The sequence below is a fragment of the Eucyclogobius newberryi genome, unplaced genomic scaffold (assembly GCF_026437365.1).
Source record: "Eucyclogobius newberryi isolate DKJ021-1_F unplaced genomic scaffold, fEucNew1.0.hap1 SCAF_16, whole genome shotgun sequence".
Lineage (NCBI taxonomy): Eukaryota > Metazoa > Chordata > Actinopteri > Gobiiformes > Gobiidae > Eucyclogobius > Eucyclogobius newberryi.
In genome coordinates, this window is record NW_027315790.1 from 19,120,098 (window position 1) to 19,139,659 (window position 19,562).

The 19,562-nt window shown below is 41.6% G+C and overlaps 1 protein-coding gene across 7 annotated transcripts in view; it reads left to right on the forward strand.

Annotated features, from left to right (window-relative positions):
• epb41a (erythrocyte membrane protein band 4.1a) overlaps positions 1-19,142 on the forward strand; it is a 63,697-nt gene extending 44,555 nt beyond the window's left edge. For 4 of the 7 annotated variants that reach the window (XM_072447804.1, XM_072447806.1, XM_072447810.1 and 1 more), the window contains 5 exons: positions 8,063-8,191; positions 12,173-12,274; positions 13,626-13,706; positions 14,767-14,882; positions 18,423-19,141. In XM_072447804.1, coding sequence (XP_072303905.1) covers positions 8,063-8,191; positions 12,173-12,274; positions 13,626-13,706; positions 14,767-14,865 — 411 coding nt within the window. In that variant the 3' untranslated portion in view covers positions 14,866-14,882; positions 18,423-19,141. Of the gene's footprint in view, positions 1-1,372; positions 1,699-8,062; positions 8,192-12,172; positions 12,275-13,625; positions 13,707-14,766; positions 14,883-18,422 lie in introns of those variants that run through there. The other 3 variants (XM_072447811.1, XM_072447805.1, XM_072447807.1) reach the window with 3 other exon arrangements.
• Positions 19,143-19,562: the final 420 nt, after the last annotated feature.

Genomic DNA, 19,562 nt, shown 5'->3' on the forward strand with positions numbered 1-19,562 from the left:
TACACGTTAGACTTTTCTTGTGCAGAAATCAGTATTTGCTCAAATTCAATACTACACTGCTAAATCTTTAAAACAGGGCAAATCTTCCAATCTGCACTTATGAAAATGTAGTTTAGTGAAAAAGTTTTCAAGAACAAAATACAAGTTATTTTGTGTTTAACTTAAAGGGGCACCATGTGACTTTTAATGTGGAGGTTTGCTACCTGTTTGTGTCCATGAAGATGATGCTTTACCATAGATGTACCACAATATGGCATTAAATATTAATATATATCTGGCTAAAATGCATTTATCAATCTGACATGAGCCATATATGTGGCATTAATTATTCCTAATTATCTAATATAATAATAATAATTCAAGCTGGTTGGGCGAAGCGTCATTCAGGCCGTATTTTGTGCTTAACCAATAACGGCAATAAAGCCTAAAGATGTATCCAAAGGTCTTGTAGGATGTTGGAAGAGTCGTTCATGGAGCTATTAAAATATCACTACTGCTCACATTAGATTGCACAGAGTAAGTTAGCATGTCAGTCAATCCCCTGATTGCTGTTTTTGTAACACTAATTTGCGGGCGACAGGCGTCTCTAATAATACAGCACTGGTTTTGAATCAAACTGGTTACTTACCACTTGTATGTGGTGTACTTCTTCCATGACGACTCCAAATAGGTTCTCCTGATACATTTTAGACGCAAGCTTGTTCCTCCAGTAACATAACATAACATTGGGCTAAAATAAGTTTAGCTTTTAAAAAATATTGCTAGCCAATAGTAAAAACAACTTTATGCCGCTGACAAAATAGCAATATTGTTAATCCCTGTAAACCCATAAGCCTTTAAACAATATTTACAAATGGCATCTTGTTTTGCAATGAACTCTTCATTTGTTAATTGTTTTGACCATATTTGATGACTGAGGGGAGAGAATGGATTTATATGAATGTATTGAGAAGTGATTGGTTGAAAAGCAAAGGTAGCAGGCTGTGACAGGTGACAGAAGGTAGGAAGAAGTAGTAGTAGTAGTAGTAGTAGTAGCAGCAGCAGCAGCAGCAGCAGCAGCAGCAGCAGCAGCAGCAGCAGCAGCAGCAGCAGCAGCAGCAGCAGCAGCAGCAGCAGCAGCAGCAGCAGCAGCAGCAGCAGCAGCAGCAGCAGCAGCAGTAGTCTTCGCTGTTGAATTCCCCTTCGGCACGTTCACTGGTATCAGACGCTCTCAGCGGTGCCATCTTTCACATTTGATATAATTTAATTTTGTCGATTAGATTTGATCACACCAGTTTTCCCCTTCCACCCTCATGCTTCATTTGCCCCTGTGTCTCTGGTTTGTCCTCTGACCACCCTGCTGTTGTGTCCGTTCTGCTGCTGCGGCGCACAGAGGGGGAGGCGCTCTCAGCTCGGACACAAGGTAAGAGCCTGGAGCATGTCCCCGGTTCCCGGAGCCCGCACGCTCGGCCCCCGCTCCCCTCCACTGCTGGACCAGGGGGGCTACAGTGACTTTGAGTGGGTGGACGAGGATGAAACTGAGACGGAGGAGGAGGCTGGGGGCGTGGCCATCAACGTCCCGGAGGAGGGTCCACGCCCGCTGCACCCATCCCGCATACAGCAGTCTCGTATTTCCTTCTTCCTGTCCGGGCTGCTGGTCATGGCGCTGACCGTGCTCTGGTTTGCCTTCGTTTGAAAGCGCTTCTGCAGACGTCCTCTACCTGCAGGTGCACCTCACATGTTCAACCCACAAGAGCTGGACCAGAGTGTGGCAGTTTATTCCGCCCCAAGCACAGTACTGTCTGCAGTGAGGGCCCTTCACTGTGGAAACGCACTGCTCCACATGCAGTTTAATGCTACGTCACTGCTTCTGCTTCGGTCAGACGTGACGCTGACTGATCTGACTTAACAATATCTAAAAAAAACAATATCTAAAAAAGACAAAACAGACTCACTGAATTATTCATGCTGGTCTCTTAAAGTGTTCAGAGCCTGTTCCTTAAGCCTGGTCTCCACTGCACACGATTTTGCCCGTTTGACACGATTTGACTAATTGTTACTAGTAGACTATAAAAAATAATCGTAGTTGTATTTTGGTGATCATAATTGTTATCTGGACTATACAGACTCTAAAACATATATGAGACATTTTAAGACTGCAGCATTATTAAATCAAAATGTTGAAAAAGAAAGTTGAAATCTAGAAGTCTTTAGTCACCATATTCCAATCTTTATTTGGATGATCTTGTACTGTATTTAAAAAGTCTCAATGTACAATAGTAATTCATAATTGTTTGACTTGTCAACTACCGTTAACTGAAACAATGAATCACTGGCTAATCGACCCCTAAAATAATCATTAGTTCCGGCCCTAATTTGAAACGTTGAATAATTGGAAGCTTAGGACTTTGCAGTAGACCCTCCAAAAATCTTTTAAGAAGAAAAATCTCACTGTGTACATCAGGCTTCAGTCGGGTCGCTCTGATATTCTCTATGGTAATTCATGTCTGTAGATTTACTTGCAATATTATTCATACCCCTGGAACCTTTCCACATTTTGTCACGTCATGAGTGACCACAAATTGAAATAAGAGCAACACAAAGCGGCACACAATTTTGAAATGAAGGTAAAAAGAAAGTTAAAAAATAAAAAGAGAAAAGTGCAGCCTACAAAAGTATTCAGCCTCCTTGAGTCAACACCTTATGGAACCACCTTTCTCTGCAATTAAAGTCGAAGTCTTTTGGGGTACAGTATGTCTCTACCAACTTACAGACTGACATTTTTTCCCCGTTCTTCTTTTCAAAACAGCTCAAGCTCAGTCAGATTTGATGGAGAGCATTTGTGAACAGCAGTTTTCAGCAGTGACGTGACAAAATGTGGAAAGGTTCCAGGGGTACGAACACTTTTGCAAGTCACTGTATCTGCAGTAACAACTAACCATATCCATATATCTCAAGCTCTCAAGCATTGAATGTGCAGTGCAGTGTGTTTGCCTTCTCCATGGTGATACAGCAGGGAGTCAAGCCATCTCCGACGAGCAACACAGCAGCTTCCTCACCTTTTAGATATTTCTGTGAATCTTCCTTTGAACACACTTGCAAACACATCAAGTACACACAGCACCAAAAATATCTTGTCTGTAGAATTGCCCAGAGTGATATAAGCCTTTTTAACAGAATGAATGGGCCGTATTTTGCCCCCCGTAACTTGGCCGTTGCGGAACTCATTTCCTGACTTACTGCGTCGGCGCAATTGATGACAGCGCAGGCTGTGGAATTCTAAACAATACGTGTGATCATGCCAAAATATGAGGTGAAGTGAAGCAATTGACCACAGTAGGCTCTGTCCTCAAGCCCTCCGGTCCGGAGCATCCCACCGAGCATTCAGGTGTCCAGCACTGTGCAGCGGTGCTGAGCACAGAACATACATCGCTGCCTGTAAACTCTCCATGCTGTGTCACAGAGGGCTCAGAGGCCTGGCACCGGGACTAATGCGGGTCATCGCAGCAGTCTGGGGGTGTGCACTTCAGGACCATCCGCTCTCGTGGCTTTGCTGCTGCCTGGCCTCGTTTATGGATCACAAGTCGAGTTTATAAGCAGAGATGTGTGCGCGGACTGCGCCATATTCTGTGCTCAGCGCCTCCTGGTTTAGTCTGGGTATAGTCTGGGTATAGTCTGGGAACCCTGGGGGTTGCGCAAAACAAATAAAGGTAAATTAAATAAAGAAACACTGCTCCAAGGCTGCATTTCAATTTCTTTTTCCATTTTGGGAACAAATTGAAAAACGGCAAATCAAACAGTGTTATTGCTCACTTCTTTCATTGCCTGGATATGAGGCATGACAAACGTTGCTTTTGAATGTCACAGTTCTCAGTCATTGCTCCAAACACTATCAACATATGTGGACTGGCACCATCCCACTCCCGCCTCCAACTCGTGTTAAGGTCAGACAGGCAGCAAAATAGCGAAAAGGCTCTCGTTAACGCTAAATCTGGGGGACTAAATACGGCCCCAGGACTTTTAAGGATACTATACATCTAAAAAGCTTAAGGATACATACAGTAACATTGCAAGTATATGGCACTATATTTTTTATTTCACTTTCATTGCTATTTGAATGTATGTAACCTTTTACATGTCTAATATGTCTGACGTCTGATAGGATCTGGTTAAATTTGGACCAACTAAATGCAGACAATCAATGAAATCCATTGCAGAGTGTGATCCAAAGAGATATCACTCAGAACTGCCACTTTCTACCCTTCTCGGTCATGTGCTGTAGTCACTGCTGATAATTAGGATATCGTTAGTAGAATATGATGCAAATATGATGCATGCTTATAAAATACCAGGCTCAAAAAAAACCTTGAATTATTTGAGGGGATTATGCTTTTTTCAGGCATTTTAAATGTTTTTGAGAACATTTGCATTGATATAATATGTATGTATGTATGGTTATTTTTTACTGTTTTTTATTTTTAACAAATTATATAAGGTGTCTAATGCCCTCTGCTGGCAATAGTGAGAGTATGACTATTGCCAACATGTTGATAACAGATAGAATCTGGAAAGCAGTCTAAGCACTAAATTGATTTGTCATTTGAATGTGGCAGGAGCCTCTAACCTGTAATTTTGGAGCTGGCAGCAGCTCTTCACTTAGAGTACTACATATTAGGTTGAATTAATCAAGTTTGACTCATCACATTCCTATACCATTGTACCATGTATATAATGTGTACATTGGCTGCCTACTGTTGTCCATTAGATAACTGATAATTGTTCATGTTTAATGTGCAACCAACTGCCCCCTATGTCTATTCTCAGACTCCTACTAATTGGCACTTTCTTTATTTTGAATTGAGAACTAGAGAAAACTTTCACCACTCATATATTATATAAAATATCTTGATTTGTGCAAAATGTTCAAGCTTCATGTGCACCAATAAGTAAACACTGACTTCACCGTTTCTTTGAGCAGCTTGAAAACTCTGTTTCTGTACAGAACTTTATTTGCTGTTTTAATTGGCCGCTCTATGCAAAACGATACAAGCGGAAAGGGACACAATTAATTGCCGTGCCCGTGGCAACTTCCGGAGTAAAGTAAATAGGCTCTTTAAGTGACTATTTATGTGGTGTATGTTCTTAAAACATACAGGATCATTGATTTATTTCCTTACTGTGAAGAGAGAATAAAAACAATTAGAAACCACAATTTAACCCTGCCATAGTGACTTAACCAATACCAGAGCACTCAGCTGATTATTAAAAACTGGATATCTGTAAATATCAGATACACACTTTAAAGCAAAGTGTTCTGAAGCCAGTCATGTCGTCACTGCACAGACTCTTTGCTCCCCAGGCCTCGTGCTACTGCCTTGGCAGGGCCTTACGGATGTCGTGTCTTTTAGTTTGGCAACAACCAGTGTCCGCTGCCATATGGTGCCCCCACTGTGAGAGAACACACTAAATTTAGACCAAACATAGCCTGGTGCACTGCTGAGTATTAGTTATTGCTCATCTGCAGGTTTGTCATAACAGTCAAATATTTCATTTTCGACAGACTTTTCAATATACATTTTTGCCAAAAACATACGCTGAAAAATGTCTTACTGTCATTGTTCTACTTTTAAATAGCCTATTTTGGATACCTGTCTACACTAGAAACATACTGACTTCTATATGAATGCTAGGATTATGTGTCAGAAGCCCTCTGCGGAGTGAACCATTCAATACATCGAAACACCTAAAGGTGCACTATGTAACTTTTCTGGTGGAAGGTCTACCATCTTTTTTGACTTTGCCAGGAATGTTCAACGGTATATTTAATTTAATTTATCAATTAATTGCAACTAATAAAGACTAAGACTAAGACTTGAAATAATAGTCAACTAATTTAGTTACTAAATAATTGCTTCCTGAAGAATACACAGAGTGTGAAACTCTCTCTGAATCGTACTTGTGTCAACAGTCATACTTAAAAAGTAAGAAAGTTTTAAAAACGTTATAATAAAATATCTTGATGTGCGCATGCCACTGTAGATTGTAGGACGAGGAAGTGCATGTCTATTGATCACTTTGATTCAATGTGTTTTTCACTGTAAAGTGGATTTACAAAAATATTCAGTGTGATAAAAATGATTTAATACATTTGGATGGTATTTGTGTGTTTCAGCTTTATAACACTGTGATAGTATTTTTCTGGTGTGCTTTAGTGATACACATGAACTTGTGCCTCGGACATTTTATTTTTTGTTTTTATTTTACGTGACAATTTGGGCAATGTAGCAAAAAACGAATACTTCCACAATTTTCTATTTTGTTTTTTATTATTGTACACTTAGTGGTTTAATATTGCCATCGCAAGGTTCTTCATTCTAATTTTTTCTTCAGAAAGGTTTCACTGCACTGTGATTGATTAATTCCCCCTGCCATTCACCCATAGGAGGAGTGGGTGGGGAAAAGAAGGCCGCATGTGTCTGTGTTTAAGTATAGAGCTGTTGTCAGAGCCCCTTTTTGTCCCTTTAGTTTTACCGCCCTTATGTGTTTTACTAAAGTTTCGATATTGATTTAAACACAAAAACAACTAAACAATCACACACAAACTCCCATTAAATGTTTAAACCAAGCAATGTAATGTAAACTAAGATTGTCAGCATTTCACGTCTGTAAATTCCTGAATAGCCTACATTAGCTTCAATCCTGTTCATTGACAATGACAATAAACCTTTTTGATTCTGATTAGCTGTGGATGCTAATTGTTAGCTTAAAAAAGTTAGCTTAGAATAGCAATATAAAACTGCTTTGGAGCTTTCTGTTGGCAAAGTCTTGTGAGATACATTTCTTAAATACAATTAAACAATGATAATCGTACACCACACACTTACAAATCATTATTTCAAAATGTTCTGCCTGCTTAAGCTAATTAGGCTTGTTAGCTAAAGGTACAAAAAGGGTTCCGGGTACAAAAGAATGTCTGAATTGAAATAAGAATTGTGCTCTTTTTGTTTGAATGTAAGCGAACAGCTTTTTCTTTGCTGATTTGATTTGCTATTGAAATATTTCACCATTTGAACTGTGAACGGTGCATGTTCTGACTTGCATATTAATGAAGGACAGTGTATAGTTTCTGTAGAGCCATATTCATTTGAAGTTATGTGTTAATCCATGCTGCTTTATGGCTCCTAGGTCTTGGCTGTAAATTTGATTTTGTGCTGTTTAATTTTCGATCCTGCTATTAGTTTTTCTTAAATCACTAGCTTCAGTCTGATCGATCTGAAAAGTGCACTTGACTAATTGCATGTGAACCCTGAGCATAATTTGAAGCAGGCTGTTTCTCTGTCATAAAACATGCACAGAATAAAATGTAATATCATAAACAAGTGGTATTATCTGACAGGAATGGTATGCAGGAAAGTACTCCTGCTGGTGCTGGCTTGGTTGGTTCCTTTTTTGCCTGCTTTACCTATTCTGGTTTTGTCCATATTTAGATCTTATCTTATCCTAGTTTAGACTTGTAATGGACCCCGGTCTAACTTGTCCATCTTTAGACCAGTTATAGGCCTAGTATGGCCTTTTGGTAATCCTATTCAAAATGTTGGTTAGTCCAAGTTTATCACGGCTTTAGTTTAGTCCCGGTTCAGTCAATTCAGGTTTAAATCTTAGTTTAGCCATAAAGTTTGGTTCTGGACTGGTTAATTCTGGGTGTAGTTCTAGTTTATCCCTGGCTTAGTACTGGTTTAGTCCTGTTTTGCCCCTGCTATTCCCCTGGTTTACGTTTGTTTTAGTCCCAGTTTTGCCCATTTTTATTCCTGGTTTAGTTGTGGTTTAGTGTAGTTTAATCCTGATGTAGTCATGAGTTAGCTTTGGTTTAGTTTAGTCCTGGTTTAGTTTAGTCCAGGTTTAGTTTAGCCCTGGTTTAGTTTACTGCTGGTTTAGTTCTAGTTCAGCCCTTGTGTAGTGTTGGTTTAGTCCTGGTTTAGTCTTAGTATTACGGTTTCTAATACTTGAGGTGTTCTTACTTTGTGTTAGGGTCTCACTGTTTAGACTCGGCTGCTTTGCTAACAGTGTCTCTCTGTTGTTTCAGTCTCCAGTGCTGAAGACCCAGACAATCACCATCTCCGACGTCACCAACTCTCTGAGAGGAACCGTGGCCTACAAGGAGATGCCCCTGGTCCACACCGAGACCAAGACCATCACCTACGAGTCTGCTCAGGTAGGACCACTGCAGGCGACCTGCAGATGACCCCTGAGCTTTGTCATGGTGAATGCCGGACATTAGCCTTTTCGTTGCCGATAGCTCACATCCCCCTTTTGGTGAGCTATCAGCGTTCTGGGATTTTACAACGTCTTTGCCCTGAGCAGATGTTCGGTGCTCTAAATGTGGATTAAGCCTCAATTTTAAGAATTGCGTCCGATTTGAAACCCATCAGCTGTCTAAGCTAAGTCAGAACTCTCACAGGATGGGTCTAATATACAAGTTATGTATAATGTTAATGTTGTTATGCTTGTTACTGTTCTGTTTTATAACTTGTCTTGTGAACATTTTAACCTGTGTAATTATGTAGGCCTAATTAATGTTCAAACACTGCCTGCGTGTTTGGGGAAATTCCAGATTCAGACCCCCATCTCTGTCAGCTGACTCACAAACTAGCACACGTCTGATTGGTTGAATCTTTGCACTAATATTCAAGGCATTGCCTAAACTAAAACTACTGCACAGGCCAACCCCAGACCAGTTCCATCTGGGGTCCTCCAGGAGAAAGGACCTGGGCAGAAGACATTCCAGAGAGCAATACACCCACTCTCTTCCCCATGAGTCTGTGCCCGTCAGCCCGTTGGTCTGTACTTCCACACTCAAGCAAAGGACTTTTTGCGACTTTTCAAGTCTACAACAATTTGGATTCAGGACAATCTTCAAATTGGCCTCACCTGGAAAGAAGAAAGCCTTAGAGCCAAGGAATATTCATATCAAGCGGCCCTCATACGGTGCTAATCAGCCTGACTTCTCCAGAGACTCCATGTAGTAATGACTAATTTGCATATTCCATATTCCTATTTATGTTTAATTGTTTGGTCAATAAATCTTCATAAACCACAGTTGGTAAAGTGTTCATTCGTTTCCAGAAAAGGGTCAATGTCTCGGCTACGTTCTCACAAACCTCCATACTAACTACTTACTATTGATTAAATAATTCCCTCAAACCCACACTCTCATTCTGTGTGGCATGTTTGGAAATCTTGATCCAATTATTTACTCAATATCAACTTTGAATGTCACTACAGTACTCTGACTAGTAGACTTACTACACCACTAACGATCAGAGGTTTTAGTCCTGGTGTTACACTTGGTTTTAGTTTGTATAGTTTGGGGTCTTGTAATGTACACTGTCTGTCTAAAAAAAGAGTTGCCACTTGGGTGATGATCTTTCAGCTGCAACATGGTATTTAAAGCCGACTAATGCAGTGAGAGGCTTCTCATTTCTGAAACAACCATGTGGAAAGACAAATCCCGAGGTCATGGAGAAGAAGTCAATGTGTTTGAGAAGGATCAAATCATTGGCATCAAGCAGAGAAAACATCTAAGGAGAAGCAGAAACTAATGTACTTCAGATCTGAGCCCCAGTGAGAGTGTTTGGGACGAGCTGGAGAAGGCTTTGTGCAGTGGTCACTCTCTCCATCATCAATACAAGATCAACTGTGAACAATAATGCACTGGATGGAAATAAAGGTGTTAATATTGCAGAAGCTTATTTAAACTATGCGACAGCGAACGAGTGTGTGACCTTTTTTTTCCTGTGGCAACTTTTTTTTTTTTTGGACAGGCAATGTATACAACCTCGACCTCTACAAACCTAACTAGAGCTGTATGATTTGGGAAAAACATCTAATTGCATTTTTTCTGGCACGTATTGAGATTAGATTTGTAATTTATGTTTTAATTCAATTGATTCAAATTCACATTTCAAATACGTCCAGGAGAATTTACAAAATAAACTGAAATAGGTCACCTGGTTCATGCCAGATTGAGCTGCGTCTCACTGTACAAAGTGTACAAAGTGCACTAACAGAATAGTCTGTATTCCTCATAAAATAGTTCTAAATCTGTCTGCGCCGCCATGTTTGCTTTGGGATTGGTTGTTTGATTTTCGCCCAAAGTACAATGCTGCTCTGTGATTGATTCCAGTCCCACCCGCTTTCCACTGGTGCAGACTGCAAAAAAAAGCAAGAGCCTAACAAGATGGATTCTCAAGAGTTTTTGCACTCACAAATATGGCGAGAATTCTTCTTGCTGGCAAGGTTATGAAATAGGCCTCTGAACTGACAAACTTATACAATAATCACATGTATTTTTGTACTGATTTAAACTACAGGATTAGCAGTTTTTTATGCAGAATGAAACAGGATCTTTTGTTGTTTGTGGAGGAAATTATAGTTCTTAAAAAATAGCGATTTGCTAACATGATCCACTCATATTGCAATTTCGATTTGATTGCAATTAATTTTGTTGCCCCAAACCTAATTATCATTTTGCTTATGAAACTTGTTTCAATTCAATAAAATAAATTTTTGTAACGCCCAAAATCACAACAACAATTACCTCTGAGGGCGACAGTGAAAAACGGATTAAGCGATGTCCGTGGAGACGAGGGACGATGTAGCATGAAATATTTGATGATGACGCGTGCTTGCCCTTATGACGCGGTCTTGCACCCACCGCCCGTCAGTTTGGAGATTCGCGGAAAGGAGATAGTCTGTAATATAGCTAAAAACTGCGGGAATCAATCAAAAAAACACCCTGTACATATATGAAGCACAAATAGCAATGTAAGAAGGTTAAAAGCTCTGAAAAGTCGATTTTGCATGTTATGGGACCTTTGACAAACAGAAAACACATCAGCTCTGTCCCTTCTGTTCCTTCTGTCCTTGATGACTCTGTGTGAGCTTTACCTGTGTCTGTGTCTTCACATCTGGTTCATCTGCTCCTGAGCTTGTACTTATTGAGTGAGTGTTACGTTGTAACATGAGATATTTACACACAAATATGGTCCATGGAAGTGATGCACATGTTGTCTTTTGACTCGTGGGTCAGGTCTGGTCAAGAAAGTCTCATTTCAATGCAGCAGGTTCTAAACTGTAGACCGCAGTATATCGCTTGTCCGCGCCCCACGTTGTCTTTGTGTTTTGCTGTGTCTAGATTCACTTCCTCATTAGACTAATTCCTCCGTGAATATGAGTCTGATTGTAATAAAACACACAGCGTTTTGAAGCTTAAAATATAGAAAACATGATGTATCCCCTAGATAGTGACCACTGTCCACTGACGTCTTCTTCTACAGCATGTCAAACACTTGCACTTCCTGCCCCCAGGTGGACGTTAGTTAGTAAAATCTATCAATTAGACGCACTGTTGTAGGGTTCAAAGTGTGGGGAAAAAGTAGTAGCTTAAAGTCCGAAAAGTACGCAATACCCTGCAGTTTGCTTACACCATTAGAGATTAGTATCAGTCACCAATCAAGGCATTTTTGATGATCATATTGGATCAGATTTGGTCATTGAACCGACCCGCAGCTAATGCTAATCTGATCGGAAGCCAAAGATTTTTTTTAATGAATATACAGTGCCTGGTGTAAATAATTACTCCTTAAATCAATCATGTGAGAGTTTAATGGATCCCTGCATCAATACTGAGGAAGAGTGAGTGAGAGTGCATGTGCTCAATCAGACACTGCTGTTTTACATTGTGCTGACAGGACGCTCTCCGGGCCGCATGCTTGAAGCTTAAAATGATGTATCACTTTCACGCATCTCTTTGGTTTAATTTTGGTTCCTTGTTCGTACACCTTGCTGTAGAAAATGTGTAGAAAATGGTTTCACTGATCAGAGGACATGCAATTTGGAGGGGTTATGAACTGCATGGGCAAAATCAATAATCTGTCATTTTGTAGTAGCAATTTTAGTAGTCTTGACTAATGCTGCTATTAAGTGTGCGTTTTTTATTTATCACTGCACAGCGGTTAGAACCTTACCTCACAGCTAGAGGGTTGCAGGTTGGATTCCCATTTGAGGGCTCAATTAAGTATTCCTGACCATGCACCTCGCTTGATATCTGGAGACGGGACATTAAGGTTTCCCCAAAATATTCTTCACTTATTCTCTATGACTTTAAATTGATCTCTCGTTTCAAATCTTTCAGCCGGGGGACAACATGGCTGAGAAGGACACCGGAGTTCTACTGAGCGCTCAGACCATCACATCAGAGACCGTCAGTACCACCACCACCACCCAGATCACCAAGGTAACCCAACACCACCACCCAGATCTCCTATGTATGTATGAGACCTGAAGGGGATTTCCTTACCCAAATGTTGTGGGGTGGGGCCGCAGCGGGGTGTCAGTTACAATAGACCTGTGGGCATATCTGGCAGTGTGAGAGTGAGGACTTAACTCCCGTGGTCACAGATCAGATCAGGGTGGTCTGTCCTCCAGCTGCCCCCTCCCCCCTCCCTCTGTGTGCTGATCGATACGTGCATTAGCCAGTGAACGGAGGGCAGGGTCCCGCTGGGGAGCACGGACATAAAATATACACTGCACTGCTCGCTCCAATCAGGGAGAGGGGTCTGTTTATCCATGCCATGTGTATGAAATGTAAAATGATGGTGGATACTTCATACAAAGGCTGGGGTGGTTTGTGGTTAATATTATTATATAAAAGTTTAAAAAAAGCCTTATCTGAACTATGGACAGACAAAGCTCACAGAAATAAAGCTTGTGCCCATATAGCAGCTCCAGTTCTATTCTAATTCCCTCGGCACATTTAACTTGAGAAGAATAATTATAATGACATTGTTCATTCAAACTCACTCAGCTGTGGTTAAATAAGATAAATTAGACTTATGAGAAAACCTTGTGACAGTTCGGCCTACTGCATCACTTTGGAAACTGAAAAATCCAAATGACTTTGGCCTGAACTTTTTATTGTTACGAAAGACATTTGTATGGCATGTAATATCTAATGTCGCCTATAGAGCTCCTGCACACACGGGGCTAAACCAAAGAACCTGGACTTTATCTTTGTCATTAAATGAAGCCATGAACAATAACTAATCAGGCTTAATCTTAGTGACCCTCACCTGGCGCAGGAGTTCTTAGATTGCATAGATAACGGCCTAAATCTGCAACAGGTTTGTGTGAGAAAGATGTTATTATAAAGCCTTGTACACATAACGTTTACTGCATAACGTAAATGCTCTAAAGTGCTCTTAACTAATGTGAAGCTTCTGTACATGTCAGAGGCTAATTCACTCATGTCTATGTAATGAACCGCCATAAATCATTGGTTCAACTTCAGTTTTTTTACCATCAACATTTCTAAACAATTATGCAAACTGTGGTTTTGTGAAAAGCATGCTGGGATTGTGTGATGACAACTGCAAGGGCTTATTTATTGTATGAGTCTCAATTGCAGAAGATTTGATTCAAACAGTTCAAACCCTGAATTAATTACTTTATTACTATGACACATTGTGAGCCAGGCTAATTCTATCCATTCAGGGAACACATTTGCTCTGCTACTTTGTCCCGTCTCATCCACTTCCAACTGTAAATATGACAGATGTTGATTCTCCGTTTGTTGTTGTGTTTTTCAGACGGTGAAAGGAGGCATTTCAGAGACGCGCATCGAGAAGAGAATTGTCATCACCGGAGACACAGAGATTGACCATGACAAGGTGAGCAGTGACAGGGGGGGATGTGTTTGGTTGTTTGGATTACTTTTACTCATAAGGTTCACAAACCTCTACAAAAACTACAAACAAGAAGATATCTGCACTGCATAACTTTTCTAGTGGAAGGTACACCAACTTGTGACAGTTATAGTGTAAATAATCAGATTATAGCAAACATGCTGCGCCTTCTGTGCTTCCGAGGTAACTCTTGAAGACAATTGTAAAATAAGTTATAATGGCTTACTAGTAGTTCAAATTGTGCTAGAAAAATGTGTCACAACACCATGTCAAAGTGCTACTTAACAGGGAAATGATGGTTGCTGGAGAAAGTGTGGCTGGGACTGTCCAATTGTTCCTCAATATTAGTCTGAGATTGCACTGAGCCCAACTATTGCCATCACACTTTATCTTAGAATTATGTATTTGGGCCTCAAACTCCTGCCATGGACAATAAATGGATACATCTGGAACATACTTGTGCAGGGAACAAGCTCATCACATTCACGATCGAGAACAGGACCGAAATCCTAATGGACATCTGCAAAATGGAAAAAAAAAAATTACATTCTGACTTAATCTGAAAATGGGCACTTTTGATAGACTTTGGACCAAATGGTTGGTATGATCGCTCGGTGTCTTGTTTCTGTTCATATTTTATGAATTAGAAATCTGTTGAAATCTGTGAATTTTCTTTTTTTTTTTTTTACTATTATTTATTTATTTAGGTTTAAAAGTACCAAAAAGAGAACCGTTAAAATTCTGGATTGATAAGCAGATTTAATAATGGTAATAGTATCATCGATAAATCCTTAGTACCCATCCCTATACACATGTACCCGAAAAGTTCTGCAGTGCATCTTTAACATTGGCAAGTTGGCAAGGAATCCCTAATCCCCCAATGAGGGCCCCCACAACATGGTCACGCTTATTGTGTGGTGGGTTTGTGTTTGATGTTGAAAGTGCAGATGAAGTTATTCTTTGTGGATTTCCCCGCACAGTGAACGGCGCTCGTCTATCAGCTAAAGCGGTGCAGTTAAATGATGAATGCCCGTTTGCTCCGCAGGCTCTGGCTCAGGCCATCAAAGAGGCCAAGGAGCAGCATCCTGATATGTCTGTGACTAAAGTGGTGGTGCATCAGGAGACGGAGATCACACCGGAGTGAAGCGTGAGCCTGGGAAGGTGAGGAGCACGGAGGGATTCTTCCAACATCATTACTACCTATGCCATTACTCTTCATTTAGTTTTCATCCTCGTCAATATCACATTGGCAAGAATGAGGATAAGACGCAAAATGCCAAGTCGTGGCCAACCAACTCTTTAAAAAATATATTTAAAGAGCATATGAAAAGTTTTTCTAATTGTCACATGGTTTAGTGCGACAGAACCAGTGGTAAATATTCATCATAGTTTTACATCAGTCAAGTTGTGAAGGAAAGTTTGAAACAAAAAATGGTGAAGCTGTATGGACTTTGAAAACACAAAGGAGCTTCATGGATTTGGACATGTGGATATGGATTTATTTTAGTTTAATAATAGACTTAATAATAGAACCATTCATTTCCTTGTTAAAAACGGCAAAACATCAACTTCAAGCCCTGCCTTTTCCTAGTGGCATTTCACTGAAGCAAGAATTGGATTACTAATATTACTTTTTATCTTACGCTGTCTAATATTTGTCTATATTTGACTCTCTCAGGTCTTTGGAATTTGTGAAAAGTACTTATGAACTCAATGCGGTGAATGATTAGGATGCTCAGGAGGCATTAGGCAAGTGAAAATACATGTTTAGAATGAACTTTTTCTGTTTTTCACATTTCAAGACCGGGTACAGCGCCTTTAAAAACAGCCATAGCAATGAATGACCCCAACAAATGTCTAAACTAAAATACAAATTGAATGGCGACATACCCAGAATGTTTGGATGACAGTTATATTTATAGAGATGTTGTCTGAGCTGTGGGGTGTGGTGGTGGGGCTGAGGGAACACACTGTACCCTGCTCACCCTCGCTCCCTGTGGGCTCTTCAAAGCACTGGTGCCATGTGGCTTTAATCTGCCTGTTTATGCCCAGTGTGGAGTTCAGGCCTGGGGCTGCTTAGGGGCTGACAGCCTGGTATGTAAACAGCATGCACTCAGCACAGCTCCACTTCAGTACCAGTCGTGTTTGTGGAGTGATGTGCAGAGTCAGCCATGTCTGAGCTGCAGATGCTCATTGTGGTTCAAAATAGTGTTTACACGTCAACTGGTAACGTTCGACACGGATTTGACACATTTACACTGCATGTCATACTTGTCATCGTGGTTGTGTTGTTAAAGCCTCATTGTGGGAAATTTCATTCATTAATAAAACATAATGTGTTTTTTTTTTCAATGTACTTAGTTTTAAACTTTTTTTTTTTTTTTTTTACATTTTGTCCATTGTAAACCACAATCTAAATTTAGTAGACATTTTAGAACTCTGCATTTATTACTTGGAGATTTAGTTTCAAATAATCTCATCTAAGTCCAGGGATAGGGGGCAGGTGTAAACAGGAATGGTCCTTAGAGCCGTTTTTATGTAAAAGCTCATCAAACCTGTATAATATGTCCCCTAAAGTGATGTATACACGCCTTCTTACTTTGAGCATTGCAATAGGGCTTTAAAGGTGCACTATGTAACTTTTCCTTTTTCCTGTACTGTTCTTCAGTATTGCATATAAATCTTGCATTGATTGAATCACTGGTATTGTTATTGCTCAAATCTCTTAATTACTGTGAACGAGAATGGCCTCGCCACAGATCTGACCTGTAAACATTTCCAAGGAGAAGGCAGATGGCAGACCCTCCGCCAGAGAAGCTACAGTTTCTGGATGGAATTGTTGAGCACGCCAAAGAGGAGAGTTACAGTTGCAGTGGTGTGAGGGGTGAGAGAAGGGTGAGAGAGGGGTGAGAGAGGGGTGAGAGAAGGGTGAGAGAAGGGTGAGAGAGGGGTGAGAGAAGGGTGAGAGGGGTGAGAGAGGGGTGAGAGAAGGGTGAGAGGGGTGAGAGAGGGGTGAGAGAAGGGTGAGAGGGGTGAGAGAAGGGTGAGAGAAGGGTGAGAGAGGGGTGAGAGAGGGGTGAGAGAAGGGTGAGAGAGGGGTGAGAGAAGGGTGAGAGGGGTGAGAGAAGGGTGAGAGGGGTGAGAGAAGGGTGAGAGGGGTGAGAGAGGGGTGAGAGGGGTGAGAGAAGGGTGAGAGGGGTGAGAGAAGGGTGAGAGAGGGGTGAGAGAGGGGTGAGAGAGGGGTGAGAGAAGGGTGAGAGAGGGGTGAGAGAAGGGTGAGAGAGGGGTGAGAGAGGGGTGAGAGAAGGGTGAGAGAAGGGTGAGAGAGGGGTGAGAGAAGGGTGAGAGGGGTGAGAGAGGGGTGAGAGAAGGGTGAGAGGGGTGAGAGAGGGGTGAGAGAAGGGTGAGAGGGGTGAGAGAAGGGTGAGAGAAGGGTGAGAGAGGGGTGAGAGAGGGGTGAGAGAAGGGTGAGAGAGGGGTGAGAGAAGGGTGAGAGGGGTGAGAGAAGGGTGAGAGGGGTGAGAGAAGGGTGAGAGGGGTGAGAGGGGTGAGAGAAGGGTGAGAGAGGGGTGAGAGAAGGGTGAGAGAGGGGTGAGAGAGGGGTGAGAGAGGGGTGAGAGAAGGGTGAGAGAGGGGTGAGAGAAGGGTGAGAGGGGTGAGAGAGGGGTGAGAGAAGGGTGAGAGAGGGGTGAGAGAGGGGTGAGAGAAGGGTGAGAGGGGTGAGAGAGGGGTGAGAGAAGGGTGAGAGAGGGGTGAGAGAAGGGTGAGAGAGGGGTGAGAGAAGGGTGAGAGGGGTGAGAGAGGGGTGTTGATAAGAGACGTTACGGAGGAGGAAGTGAAAGTAGGCAGAATGGGTGATTGTTGGGTGATGTGTGAGTGAAAAGAATGTGTACTCTGGAGTATGACACCCAGGGTAAGGGGGAAAGACCGTGGAATCATTGATAGAAATGGAAAAAAAATTGTTGGGATTGGAGAGTTGGCCTACCAGAAAGACAGTTTTAGAGCTGGTCATTTGGCGAAAGTTAAAAGTTAGAGAAGAGTTGATAATGAGGGTAAGGTGATGAAGAAGGTTTAGTGGAGAGGTCGAGATGGGTGTCATAGTGTAGCTGTGAAAGAGAAAAGTATTGTGTCGACAGAAGATGAAACCAAGTGGGAGAATTTAGATGATGAAGAGGTCTGGACCCAAGACAGAGCCCTGAGGAACACCAGCATAGATGGGGGAGGATTGAGATTTGTGTGATTTGAGTTGGGATAAATTGTGCGCGGAGTGAATATGAAGTGAACGAAGCGAGAGGTGTGAAGGAAATGTGAGGACGAGCGTTTTGTGAGACGAAGAGGGAGATGTAAATATGAGTATATAAAAAATGAGTAAATATGCCAGATTACAAGGGCTGACCAATTTTGGCAACATATCTAACTAGAATTTCTGACAAACATTCCAAGAATCCAACACAATGTTTGCAGAGGTCTAAACTACAGGGTTAGCAGGTTTGCCTGATTATGTACTATTTTCTTAATTCCTTTAAGATACACTGTAACTTTTATTGTGCGGGGTCCGTCACCTGCTCGTTTCCATGGAGATGTGACATACTTTTCATATTGCCCACCCTCTTCTTTTATATGTTCCAACTCTGTATTGTATTGCTAACTCTTTTTTGATCTCTCTTTCTCGTCTTCTGTCCACCTGAAATCCCCCTTCAGATGGTTCCAGCTGCCCTCTCCCTCAACCCATCCCACCACCGGACCCCCGCCCCCACCAGGCCACGCCCCGAGGGATCAGCTCTGGACTAAACCGGACCCTGCCAGTCTGGACCACGCCACAAACAACCCCTAACCCCACGAGACTTGCCAATGTCCCCCACGATGCTCCACCTACATCTCTGGAAGCTCCACCCACATCTCTTGAGGCCCCACCCACATCTCCTGGGGCTCCACCCACAATCTCCAGAGGCTCCACCCACGGCCAACTGCTGGACTGATGACCAATTCCAAACTTTTTTAAGGCGAAAATGAGAGTAGCGTTTACATTTGCGGAAATCCTCCTGTTTTGTCTGGAGGTTTTAGCTACATTTTCACCGGCATTTGGTCTTTTAACCTTGATATTACCGCGGCAACTTTATTTTTCTACTAACTTTTCATACGGTCACAATTGGTTGTCGCAAAAAACACGGAGCAGTTTTTTGGACAGGGTTGTGGGTGCTATTTCTTGAGGTCCCTCTCAAATTCCATTTCTTGTACAGCGAGTCTTTTATTTTTCTCCCTCTCAATGTGAAAAGTATTTTTTCAATGTATGTACAAAAGAATTTTATCAAACCAGAGGGCGCTCGTTTTCTCTTTTCTCTCACCGTATTTATGATTCTGTATTTTTGAGTGATTCTCCCATGTTATTATTATTATTTTTTTGTCGTCGCGCTCGCTTGCGTGACGTGGGCGAGCTGAAAAGTGACTGTTAATTTATTTATTCATTCATTTCTTTATTTCGACTCTTGTTGTTGTTGTTCGACTTTTGTTGTGCATCGTGCGTAGACTCATGACCTTGTATCAAAAGCGTTCCCGACAGAGGTTTACTGAGCGTGCCCAGTTCTCTTCACATTTTAAGGATTTTACTGACGTGTATCGAGCCCCGTGTTTTTAACCAATCATGATCCGGTGCAAAAGGCCCACAAACTCATGCTTTCCAATCAGTTTTATAGAAACTTTACATTTTACTTTGACATATTCCTTCAAATTTCAATATAGCGAATGACGTCAAGCCATGGATGCCTCCCGCACCTCAAATTTAAGATGTCAGTAAATGATTGTAAAATGAATGTAACGATCCAGTGCGTAATATCGCCTCGT